The sequence below is a fragment of the Ananas comosus genome, linkage group 18 (assembly GCF_001540865.1).
Source record: "Ananas comosus cultivar F153 linkage group 18, ASM154086v1, whole genome shotgun sequence".
NCBI lineage: Eukaryota > Viridiplantae > Streptophyta > Magnoliopsida > Poales > Bromeliaceae > Ananas > Ananas comosus.
In genome coordinates this window covers 9,030,189-9,042,606 of record NC_033638.1, presented here as the reverse complement: position 1 = coordinate 9,042,606, position 12,418 = coordinate 9,030,189, and the positions used below count along the sequence as shown (strand labels likewise).

The following is a 12,418-nucleotide window of genomic DNA, read 5'->3' as shown; positions in this document are numbered from 1 at the left end:
TATTACACCTAAAAGCGATGCTGACAGATGCCCCCATTTATTCGATGGAATGCTTTTGCAGGAAAAGTAAATCGTTTTCTTTCCCCTTTATTATTGTCTAAAGTAAACTGGGGCTGAAATTGGAATGCATGTTGCAATTCTCAGCCAAATGCTCGTTTTTTCACGATCAGCCTATCGTAGGAGCGAATAGAACAGTTCCGTCGGGACGGCCGATCCAAACGTAGACGCGGTTGCAGCAGAAGTCCGGCGGGGCGATGCCCGGATACACGACGATCATGACGTTGTCGACCTCGGGGTTCTCTCTCAGGATCACTGCCTTCGCATCCAAAGGTTTTGCCCCGACTAACTCTGGCCAGTAACTCTTTCCTGCGTGCATTTGCCAAACAAAATTCATCATAAAAACAACGACCGAAACTATTCAATGAAGCAATGTTCGAGTGATAATATTGGGTCTTATTTACTTTCATCTTTTACAAAACAAAATTTGAGGCTTTCAAATTGAGATAGATGCTTATGAGATTTTAAACAATTATTACGTAGTCTCATTTTTCTCTTACAGATATATAAATATAACACTTTTTCAAAAGCTTCAGTGAAGCCAAATTGGCTATTACCACGCAAAAAAATGAAAGGTCCGCAAAGAAAAGGTTACCAGGACAATGATAGGAAGGATATTGTTTATTACACTGAGCCATTTTTTTTTACTGAAATAGTATGTAGAGAGTGATAGGAGAAGAAGAGTAGAGGAACATATTTATAGAGGAGGTGATCCATTGAACACTTAATGTCACTAAATCTTGTTGATACGAATCCCAATCATCAATTTGCTAGATACGCGGCTACATTAAGAATGGATTTATCTGTTTCTTAATTTATTTTGAAACGTTATATTTGGAATGTTGTTAATTATTGGTAAAAATGTATAAAAACCTCCTTACCGGAGCTTTTTGTATTTACACCCTTTATTCTAATTTTTTTTTTCAATTTAAATTATATTAGTGACTACTGGTGACTAGGGTTGAAAATTTAGTTAAATTAACTAAATTTATATTCTAAAATGAGATTAAATCTGTGAAATGTGTTGAAATTACCGACGATCTAATCCAATTGACTGAAATTATTAAAATTTTCTAAAATTAAAAATTAGGGGGGCTGTGTCAGAATCATCTATAGTTTAGGGTGTCCCTGTACATTTTCACCTCAATGATTTAACCCGATTATAAAGCGTTCAAATTATTCCCCCATGGACCAACAAGGAAATTTTGATCAGATGCACCTAACAAGGAGAATTATAGTGAAAATTTGGACATTTTTTATTTTTTATTTTTGTTTTTCGGCCGCGCGGGTGCGTGCTGGCTGCGGGGCCGCACGCACGCGCGCAGGCCGCGCGAACGCGGGCAACGCAGGCTGCGCGCAAGCTAGCCCGCACGGGCCTGCAGATATTTTTTTCCGTTCTTTCTTTTGTTTTTTGCATTTTTTTTAATAAAATAAATAATTGATTATTATGCATAGTCAATAGTTCGATATGCTTTTGTGACATATTAGCATGCCTTTAAAATATTATAATACTCTTTCTGATGTATGGATAAAATCTTTTAGCATAATATAAATATTTTATGCATGTTGTGCCAAGCGGGAATTTTAATTTTGGTAGAGTAAATTATATATTTTTACGCCCAAATATTTTGTGCATTTTAATTAAATAATTAAAATTTTTGACATATGGTGTGTAATGTGATTATGAGTATAGCGAAATTTTTCTTTACGTATCTATGATCTAATTTTTAATTTATTTAATTAGAGATGCGGCAAAATTAAATATATGTATCGTGTGCTAATTTTAAAATATCTTTTTTTCTGCGTATTGTGTAAACTTAGTGAAATTTAATGACCTCCAAACAAATTGTTGCGGATTTAATCAAAGGCGAGAAATTGGATGGTGACAATTATGATATTTAGCACCATACAATTCAATATGTTTTCGCTTAACAAGAAGTTCTAGAAAACTTGAGTAATAAAATAGACCTACCCACAGATGGCACCAGTGCTCAGGTTCGCCGAGATCCTAGAATAATTGGTTTAAAAAAAATCGCATTGCTCGAGTATGCAGAATGATCTCTTGTGTGAGTATGAGCAGTATCCGACTGCGTATAACATGTTGGAGGCTTTCAAAATTAAATTTGGTGCGACTTCGACTACAAGGTTGCGCAGTTTGATTATGCGGTTTGACAGTTATAAGAAACGTGCAGATCAGACTATGAAACAGCACGTGAGAATAATGTCAAACATGATTCGCGAGTTAAAGTCAGCTGACGGCATCTTAGCTGATGAGCAACAGATCTAAGGTATGATTCGCTCACTTTCCAATTCGTGGGAACATATGCGAGTAAATTTGACTCATAATGAAAATGTCAATATTTTTGAACATGTTGCGCGGCATCTAGAGTTGAAGGAGGAGCACCTTGAGGCTGTTAAAACTCCAATTGCCAATGCTGCTGAGTCAAACTTTCGTAGAACATCTGGGTTCAAGCGAAAGAGAACTAACGGGCCTGAAAATCGTAGCGGATCCGCGCTTAAAAACGCGAAGGATACTAAAAGAAAAAAAAACAAATGAGATGGCAAGAAGGACAAGTCAAAGATGACATATTTCAATTGTAACCAGCTCATTTTTTTTGTTTTGTTAAACTGAAATTACATTCAGGAAGGTTTCTTTTGTCGCAGTGAAGTCCCAAGCGAGGTCTTTTGTCAAAATCTTCTCTGTGGCAAGAATTTTATATAAACTTTTTATTAGAAATTATTCTATTCTATTTTTCTTGATTTAGCTTTTCACAACATTCTCAGTTTTGCAGAAGAGAGCTTCTATTTCATTTCAATTCGAATAATAATGCTTAAAAATCAAACAGTATTGCACCCAGAAGCGATGATGCTAACACAAACGCCCCCATTTATTCGATGGAATGCTTTTGCGGGAAAAGTAAAACCTCTTCTTTCTCCTTTATTATTGTCTAAAGTAAACTAGGGCTAAAATTGGTGGAATGCATGTTGCAATTCTCAGCCGGATGCTCGTCCTTTTACGATCAGTCTATCATAGGAGGAAATTTAACAGTTCCGTCGGGGCGGTCGATCCAAACGTAGACGCGGTTGCAGCAGAAGTCCGGCGGGGCGATGGCCGGATACACGGCGATCACGACGTTGTCGACGTGGGGGTTCTCGCTCAGGATCACTGCCTTCGCATCCAAAGGTTTTGCCCCGACTAACTCAGGCCAGTAGCTCTTTCCTGCATGCATTTACCAAACAAAATTCATCATAAAAACAATCATCAGAGCTATTCAATGAAGCAGTGTTCGAGGGATAATATTGGGTCTTATTTACTTTTATCTTTTACAAAAAAAAGAAAAAGTTGAGATAGATGCTTATGAGATTCTAAATAATTATTACTTAGTATCATTTTTCTCTTACAAATATATAAATATAATATTTTTTCAAAAGATTCTGCCGAGTCAAATTGGGTATTACTACGCAAAAAAAATAAAAGGTCCGAAAGAAAAGGTTACCAGGACAATGATAGGAAGGATCGTGTTTATCACACTGAGACATTTTTTTTTTTTTTTTATGAAATAGTATATTATATATTTATATATAGAGAGTAAAAGGAGAAAAAGAGTGGAGGAATTTGGAATTGAAGTTGTGCAATGCAATCTCCTTATTATATTTATAGAGGAGGTGATTCATTGAACACTTAATGTCAATAAATCTTGTTGATACGAATCCCAATCAACAATTTGCTACATTAGGAATGCATTTATCTGTTTCTTAATTTATTTTGAAACGTTATATTTGGAATGTTATTAATTATTGATAAAAATGTATACAAGCCTCCTCTATAAATATNCATTTTCACCTCAATGATTTAACCCGATTATAAAGCGTTCAAATTATTCCCCCATGGACCAACAAGGAAAATTTGATCAGATGCACTTAACAAGGAGAATTATAGTGAAAATTTGGACATTTTTTTATTTTTTATTTTTGTTTTTTGTGTCTATAGATTTACACCATATATGGAGCCCATTTTGGGCCCAAAATTAGCTGAGATTAACATTCATCCAACCCAAAACCTTTAAACGGATCATTACGTCCAATACCTTAATTTAATAAAAAAAAAATCCAATAATATATATATCTATTACTTTGACAGTGAATAATACATCTATATATTATTGAGCATTTAATTAATTAGCAGTGCTAAGTACCGATTATAAAATAATAAAAATACTAACTTTATCATCTCTGTAGCTATCTTATTTAATAATTGTTTTTTAACGTTAAAAAAACAAATTGAAGTCACCAGATAGTAAAGTTGATTTTTTATTTAAACTATGTGATGGATGATAAAATAAAAAGACGCTAAATCCCGTACAGGCATATTCAATTTACGCTTTTTTTAAGTGCACAATCAACTATTCTAGTGATTCAGTGATTGTTAATTTTTTATTTTTTTTTAAGAGATAGGTAGTATGCTACGAGCTTCGTTTATTTCAGAAATAAATTTAGTTAGAAATGTGAATCAACTAGGATTCGAACTTGGGTCTCGGATACCAACCATCAAGTTCTTTACCACTTTCTCTAGAAATTGTCGGTATTATTAATTTTTTATTGATCACTACTTGTACCCTCTTACGTCATGTCATTCTCACTTGATTCAAGATGTCTTAGTTCTCCTTTCTCGACCTTTCGCGTGAAAGCATTACTCCGCACGCAACGAAATCACTCACACCTAACATCTTATCTATCAAAAATCTAACTTATTATATGCATTTTGTTATATTTAAAATACTCATGTAAATTTAAATATATAAATTTTGGACACTGATTTTCTACAAATCAAATAATTGCTCTTTATATGATGTTGATTATTGATTAGTGAGGCTGCTATTTTTAAACTTTAAGGTTTCTTTTTATTATATATATGTGTCTTTAAATCATGCAGAACATATTAAAATAAAAATTATTATTACATATATATATATATATATATATATATACACACACGGTGTATGGAGAGTTCGGAAACATCAGGTGCATGCAATAACTTCCCGGGGCTACGCGGCACTTCTTTTTCTCGACCCATGAAAAGCTTCGCGAATCCAACGGTCCGACCAGCTCCCACGGGGAATTGGGACCATACACGTGTGCCGCCTAGGACGCGACACGTCTCCAGGCCACGTTGTCACGGGGAGATAACGCCGTAACGGTCACCTCTATAATTCCCCACCCAACTCGAACAAATCAACTCCCCCCCCGAACCACGCGATCGCTAAGGTCACAGCAACGGCACCGCGAAAATGGAATCCGTTTCCCGTTCCGCCATCGCGTTTCCCGTTCCCCTCCCTCCCCGGCGCGGGGGCGCCGCGGCGGCGCCCATCGGACGGCTGAGATCGCGTCAGAAGCCGCGGGTTACGGGCATCCGCAGCGCCAACCCGGCGCAGCGCGAACCGGATCGGGTGCGGCGCGAACCGGACTCGGGTGCGGATCCGATAACGGAGGGGGAGGAGGAGGAGGAGGTGGAGCAGGAGTTGGCGGAGAAGTTGGAGGGGTTGGAGGAGGAGGTGATGGCGGGAACGGACGAGGGGCGAGAGCCGACCGATTACGATCGGAGGGCCCACATCTTCTCTGAGAGCTCGCGCGTGTTCCGCGCTCTCAAGGAGCGCAGTGCTAATTAATAGTCCTAGTTAAGAAGAATTATTATGTACCCAAAAGAAAATAAGCTTTCTCAGCATTTATTTACCCTTTCTAGCTAGTTTGTATGTTGGTAGAAACCATCTTGTTCACAATAGATCGAAAACTATTTTGTTCTTAATAAGAGTCTCTTTGGTTCTGTTGAAGCTTTGTGAATTGCTGTATGTGTTGCTGCTATTTCTGGAAGTAGAGAAGGTTTTAAAAAGCTACTGTAAATGATTTTGAATTACTACTAGAAACTAATAAAAGTATACGTACCCATATATATATAATATGAAAAAAAATAGCATTTATTACATCAAGCTCTATGAATCAAATGTTGATCGAACATGTTTGTGATTATTATTTATATTACAAGACACTAAAATTGCACACAATTACATGAAGAGATAATAATATATAGCATGTATATCACTCCACATAGCAATTCACACCATATATATATGCTCATTAACTAAGTTAGTTAGATAACAAATCTGGTGATGATTCATGTGGACTTCAATTTCATGTTCTCGAGTCCGATACTGAGCTCCCTCATACCTTTCTTCAATACTCTGGGGAGAGGCAACCCGACTCCGCTAGCTCGCGATCTCTTCGGTGAATCGTCTTCGCCGTGCATTTTCATCGCATTCGTGCAGATACCTTTCCCTCTTCCTTCCCTCGCACATATTTCGTCTGAAGGTCTTCTAACATGTACTCCTTTCGTTTCCGTGTTTTCGGAATGCTCGCTGGACGAACGTTGGCGCAAAAGTTGACTAGCAGAAGAGTAGCCCATCAACCGGTGAAGTCGTGAACCGGATGCCCGCTTGCCGTTTCTCTCGTCCCTCGAATTAAAAGATGTGTTCCTCGACACATGTAGCGGAGGATCGGGCTCGGTTGAGTGGCTTTTGCCGAATGAGAAACCGTACTCCTCGGTGAAAGATATCGGGTCCCCTCGAGGGAAACTCATAGAGCGAGAATTGAGTGTTTCGTGTCCACTTGCAGTTGCTTTGTCACTATCAGCTTCGCTGAGTGTTTGCGGATTTGCTGGATGAGTTTTGGGCCTATAAGAATAGCGAAGAATTTCGGAGCAAGAACCGCACCGCAGCTTGTGAAATCTCTTTCTCGAGACGAGAAAATCGGCGGGCAATTGAAGTAACTTGAAGCAGTTGTAGCAGATGACGAAAGGGGCGCCGCCTAACACCGGTCGGAAGAGCTGCGTCGGTTTCTGCCTTTTCTCCATCGTACGCATCGTCTTCAATTTAGACTCATGTGCACGAGCATTGCGAGAGCAAGAGTGGTGCCAACACTGCCCGTTTCGACAGCTTATTTGAGTGTTGCAGCGCGAACAAGAGCTAGAGGGCTTCTCAATTAATCTTTGACGATATGCGATGTGAGGATGGAGACTCTTTTGTTTGGCGAGACTCCGTTTCGCACTTGCTTCTTTCTCTCTTGATTTGTCGAACAACTCGGTAAGTTCGTTCCTGAATCTATCCACCTTCCGTAGTATCTTTTCTTGAAGAACTCCGTGATGGGCCTCTTCTTTAGATGCCGAATTGCCGTGACGATGATGATTCAACAAATTCTCATCGCCTAACGTATCCTTAGAAAGAGAACTTAATGACCCGTCACTTTCTTGCTCCATCCAATTCTGTGCGGATTGGAAATCTCTGGAGTCAAAAGAGGTTTCTCGCCCCGCGTAAGCCTTGTAGTTGGAGGGCTGCTGTTCGTCAGAGTTCAAATCGAACTTGCCCGCGACGTTTGATCCATCTTTCTCGTTTGATGCTTTTTCATTAAATTCGCCTGTTTGACGATGCGCGTCTGAAGTATAATTCACTGCACCTTCTGCTAGATGATCGTCTGCTGCTTTTTCGTCAGTGTCAGGCTGATTTTCGGGCCGGAAACTGCTATCGGGCAAATCTGTTTCATCTTCAGGATCGCAGGAGTTACAGCTATCGTCGCTCGTGCTACATGTTTGCGACGTTTCAGAAATGTCTCTTACAATATCACCGTCCCCCTCGACAAAGGCCTTACGAACTAAATCGCGTTCCGGGGACGCTTCGCAGTCGGTGGAGTCCTCAGAATCTTCCATTCTTTCACTTATCTTCATACTCTCGTGGCCCTGCTGATAAAGTTTCAGAGACTTCCCTGCCATATCATTCAAAAGGTTTTCTTCTTTAGTCTCAATGTTTCTTTCTTGGTTCGCCGACCAAGTATTTACGCGCATTTCCTCGAGACCAAGCTGATCAAAAGAGCTTAAGCTCTCGAGCTCAGGAATTCCTTCGTCAATCTCATCTTTGCTGTTCTCGAAGGACTCCTCCCTCTCGAACCATTTTTTTCCAGCATTAGGATCGTCGTCAGGACTCAGATTTTCAAGTGCTATTTTCGCTCGACGATCATCTAAGACCGACGGTTGGGCACTTACTTGTTTCTCTGAAAAAGATGTTCTGACCGCGTTTTCTCCGCTAGCAATACGGACTTTAGCTGCATCAGCGAAAACAAGCTCTCAAAATTTGTTATACACAACTTCTACTGCTTACGGCGGTTAAAGTTTTCGTGTAGGGAAATTTTACCTCGAAGGACGGTTCCGCAGCCACCGCACTTGTAGACGGGAATATTTGGTTCAGGGAGAACATTGAGACAACTCGGGCATTTCACTAAACGAACACCGCGGTTTACGCTGCTCATTGTTTGCGCAAAGACCCAAAGAACATCACTCACAGGTTAAGCAAAAGGGCAACAAAACTCCTGATTTGAAGATACTTAACTTTTACCTGAATCACCAAATTAAAGGTTTCTGAGAGATTGTAGATCTTCTACTGTCATTATAGATGCTTTATATTTCTCATATATATAAAAAAAAAGATGCTTTAAACATGGCAAGTGAAGCATTATATCAGCTCAATTGTGTTAATACATGGAGACAACAGAGAGAGAACATAATTATTATTCTACCATGAAGAAAATTAAGCACTACAAAATTTGTAGGGAAATTGTAAATTTTTAAGCAGAGATCAGAATTTATAGATATATATGATATGATGTTTCTCTTTGTTCTCTCTTTTTTTCTTTTTTTTTTTCTTATCAATGAATGTGCATAGAGAATGACCCTATGTTCTAATATTCAAAAAACAAAACAAAAAATCATGAGTAGCTTTCTATGGGTTCTTGTGGTTGAGAAATTTAGCTCCAAAAGAACTGGCAAAAGGAAAAAAAAAAAAAAAAAAAAGAAGAAAAAAATCATATTTGCTATTGGTGTTCCTGTTCCCTAAAATATTTGCATTAATATTTAATCATCTGAACCACAAAATGCAAATTAAATTATATTTTGCCCTTGATAGTGCATAGATTATGATCAACTAAATAAAAAAAAAAAAAAAATCCAAATTCAGAACAAGCAAATTTAGTCCACAGGATTTCCTACATCAAAAAAAAAAGAAAAAAAAAGCACACACAATAATTTTCTATCAAACTCCAAACAGATTATGAACTAGAAGTTCATTAACTCTGATAATATATATATATATATATATAAAACAATAACATGGGAAATTTAAAATAATACAAAGGAATTAAAAGGAGAAATTAATGAAACCTTTATTTGCTTCCTCCTCTTCTCTCTCGTTCTCTTCTCTTGGGGAGCTACAGCACAACAGTGTGAAGAGAGAAATATAACAAAGGAACAAAAATGGACTCAAAATAAAGTGAGAACATATATTTATATAAAAGAAATGAATGGTGCGTTGACTCTTTCCGCGCTTTGACTGTGGGAGTCTCTGTTTCCACCGTGTTGCTGAATATCGGTCGCCGCTCTGACGTCATCCGTGCGTCATCGTACGCGTGTCAAACCCATATGTGGTCGTTAATTATTATTATATTATTATATTATTATTGTTTTGGTGGCAGCTTTTACCCACCGAAAATATTTTGACTAAGAGTCTGTTTTATTGGCCAATAAGTAATTTTTTTAATTAAATTAAAGTTTATTTGTTTGATAAGAAGTCAATTATTTTGGAATTACAGTTATGCTAATATTTTTATTCAATTTATTGAGAATTTTTATGTTGGCATATAAAAATATGAAAAAAAAAAATTATGGCCATTCTTGTTTCTATTAAAATAATTTGTACATAATGAAGCCAATTACGATACTTTGAATAAATAGAATTATGACTAAATTTAATTTTACAGCAAACAAAAGAAACAAAAGTTTGAAACACTACAATACATTGTGGAAAAAGTTATATATATAGCATTATGTTGTGCGTGTGAAGTAATTAAAAAATTTTATAGTTCATATGTTACATTACATGGCTCGAAGTTACGCAAATTTTCCTTCTAATTTTTATATATTTTTTCGTTCTATAATAAAAATAATATATGGGTATTTTTCTAAGCACAAGTGGGTAACTATAAAAAAAAAAAAATGATAACTCTTTATAGAGAATACTAGTAAAATGTACGTGCAAATGCACATAATAATTATTAGAAAAAGTTATAATTTTTTTAAATTATTTTTTTAATTTTAGGCCATATTTTATATGATTGCCAAATATGTATCTAAAAAATTTAAAATAATAAATCACGCTATTAAGAAAGATATGCTTTAAATGATAAATAATTAACAATAATCTCTAATGCAAAAATTACTTTTGAAATTAAATAGAAAAATAAAATCTGTTAGGAAATAAATTTTTGAAATTAAATAGAAAAATAAAATCCGTTATCTTAAAAAGAAAATATATTTTGAAATTAAAAAGATAATATCTAAAAAAGATATTTTAAAATAAAATAGGAAAATATTTTTATAGGATTTTCACACCCGTAATCTGTTATAGAAAACTTACTTTTGAAATTAAATAGAAAAATTTATATTTTAGGATTTTCACATCAATAATCTGTTATAGATAACTTACGTATTCATTGCTGTTCTATTTCTATTTTTATTCTTATATTTAAAATTTTTCGTACGGAAAGAGAAAAATGGGCGCTAATTTTTCCGCCGAAAAATGGGTCTGTCGACAGACCCAAATTTGAATATACGTGCTTTTATATATAGTATATATATATATATATATAATATACGTGCTTTTATATATAGTATAGATATAGAGAATTTTAGATTTTAATGGGATAGGTAAATAACTATAGATAAGGTGACATTAATTGTGGGGTGAGGATGAGAGATATGGTTCACATGGGACGTGGCATGTGAGGCGCAAAAGTGGCGTGGGAACGTAAGAGAGGTAGTTGGGGGATGAGGCGTAGAGGTTGTGTATAGTTATGGACTCATCACTTATGGTGGTGTGATTAATATTAGAGAGGAACATACCAATGTTTGAGCTAAAAAATGAAAAACAATGCTATTGATATATTCTAAAATAAAGTGTATATTTTTCATCTATATCATCCAAGAGATTAAAATTTTATTTATCACATTATTTTTTATTTTATTAAAGTAATTTAAATTTTTATCAATTATATGATGGAGGATTTAAGATCTATCCTCACTTTTTTAGCTGCACAAGAAATATTTTTTCAAAATTAAAAATAAAATAATTGAATAAGAAGCATCTCATTATTATTATTATTATTATTATTATTGTTGTTGTTGTTGTTGTTGTTGTTGTTGTTGTTGTTGTTGTTGTTGTTATTAGCTCTCTTTAAGTTTACTCTGAAATACGATGTGAGCTAGAATTCACACAATTTTTTTTTTTTAATAGAAAAGATTTAGAAGATATATATATAGAGAGAGAGTTTAGTTATGATGCTTGTGAAAGTGCAAGTATTTGGTGCTTATAAATTTTTTACCATTAGATCTATGCCTTTGATCATTTTCACCCGTTAGATTATACTATTCAACCAACCACCCACTCAACCCTAAAGACCCTACATCATCTTAACCGCATATCCCTTAATCCAAGGGTTAAAAACTTACAAGCATCAATGACTTGATACTTTTAAAAGCATAGGAGCTCAATTATATATATATATATATAACACAACTTATCAAACTGTCTCAACAATATCTCATTACGAAGTTCCCCAATAAAATCACCCCCAAAATGAGGCATAGAACTAACACAACTTATCAAACTGTCTCAACAATATCTCATTACGAAGTTTCTCAATAAAATCACCCCCAAAATGAGGCATAGAACTATAAGGCCATTTCGAATGATTACCAAACACACTTATATGCTCCTTTCATTTTGTTTTTAAAAACTAAAATGTAATTAAATTATTTAGTAATTTAAAACTTAAGTTTTTAAAATTTAATAAATTGGCCTATTAGCTCAGTTGGTTAGAGCGTCGTGCTAATAACGCGAAGGTCGCAGGTTCGAAACCTGCATGGGCCAAAACTATATTTTGCTGAAATTAATTTAATAAAATTTAATTGTTAATTAATTTGCTAAGAAATGAAAATCATCCAATATATAAATTTTACTGTAAATTACCCTTTTACTCTCTATTTTTTTTAGAGTATAAATAACTTTTCTATTTATAATGTTAAGAACTAACTCTTTTACATCTCTGTTTTTGAATTGCAAAAAAACTTATGTTATGTACTATGATGAAAAAATATAATTTGAAAAATATTATATTTTATAAAGTAGATCTTATGTATTATTAAGAGTACGGAGATCTCCATACTTAAAAGCTGTTTTCGATGAATCGACGATCGGCTCCGTAACTCCAT

At 35.4% G+C, this 12,418-nt stretch overlaps 3 protein-coding genes and 1 non-coding gene across 4 annotated transcripts; 2 read left to right on the top strand and 2 right to left on the bottom strand.

The window, feature by feature from the left end:
• On the bottom strand, positions 2,859-3,627 carry LOC109723732 (inhibitor of trypsin and hageman factor-like). The gene is made up of 2 exons (XM_020252201.1): positions 3,555-3,627; positions 2,859-3,277 (listed from the first exon to the last, which is right to left on the bottom strand). Exons 1-2 carry the CDS (start codon positions 3,595-3,597, stop codon positions 3,078-3,080), a joined length of 243 nt encoding a protein of 80 aa, XP_020107790.1. The 5' UTR covers positions 3,598-3,627; the 3' UTR covers positions 2,859-3,077.
• Positions 5,292-5,885, top strand: LOC109724339. Its single transcript, XM_020253132.1, has one exon. The coding sequence runs from the start codon at positions 5,346-5,348 to the stop codon at positions 5,721-5,723; it is 378 nt and encodes a 125-aa protein (XP_020108721.1). The 5' UTR covers positions 5,292-5,345; the 3' UTR covers positions 5,724-5,885.
• On the bottom strand, positions 6,049-9,403 carry LOC109724338 (protein ENHANCED DISEASE RESISTANCE 4-like). The gene is made up of 3 exons (XM_020253131.1): positions 9,314-9,403; positions 8,292-8,492; positions 6,049-8,202 (listed from the first exon to the last, which is right to left on the bottom strand). Exons 2-3 carry the CDS (start codon positions 8,404-8,406, stop codon positions 6,227-6,229), a joined length of 2,091 nt encoding a protein of 696 aa, XP_020108720.1. The 5' UTR covers positions 8,407-8,492; positions 9,314-9,403; the 3' UTR covers positions 6,049-6,226.
• Positions 12,004-12,077, top strand: TRNAI-AAU. The gene has a single exon. It is a non-coding gene; the product is annotated as a tRNA-Ile (tRNA).

What these genes read in the sequence shown, in the direction of transcription:
- LOC109724338 (XM_020253131.1), bottom strand. Translation starts at nt 8,406, where the DNA reads ATGAGCAGCGTAAACCGCGGTGTTCGTTTAGTGAAATGCCCGAGTTGT. An exon ending in CTGCGGAACCGTCCTTCGAG is followed by an intron (nt 8,203 to 8,291) that starts GTAAAATTTCCC and finishes TCGCTGATGCAG; the next exon opens with CTAAAGTCCGTATTGCTAGC.
- LOC109724339 (XM_020253132.1), top strand. Translation starts at nt 5,346, where the DNA reads ATGGAATCCGTTTCCCGTTCCGCCATCGCGTTTCCCGTTCCCCTCCCT.
- LOC109723732 (XM_020252201.1), bottom strand. Translation starts at nt 3,597, where the DNA reads ATGTCTCAGTGTGATAAACACGATCCTTCCTATCATTGTCCTG. An exon ending in TCCTTCCTATCATTGTCCTG is followed by an intron (nt 3,278 to 3,554) that starts GTAACCTTTTCT and finishes AAATGCATGCAG; the next exon opens with GAAAGAGCTACTGGCCTGAG.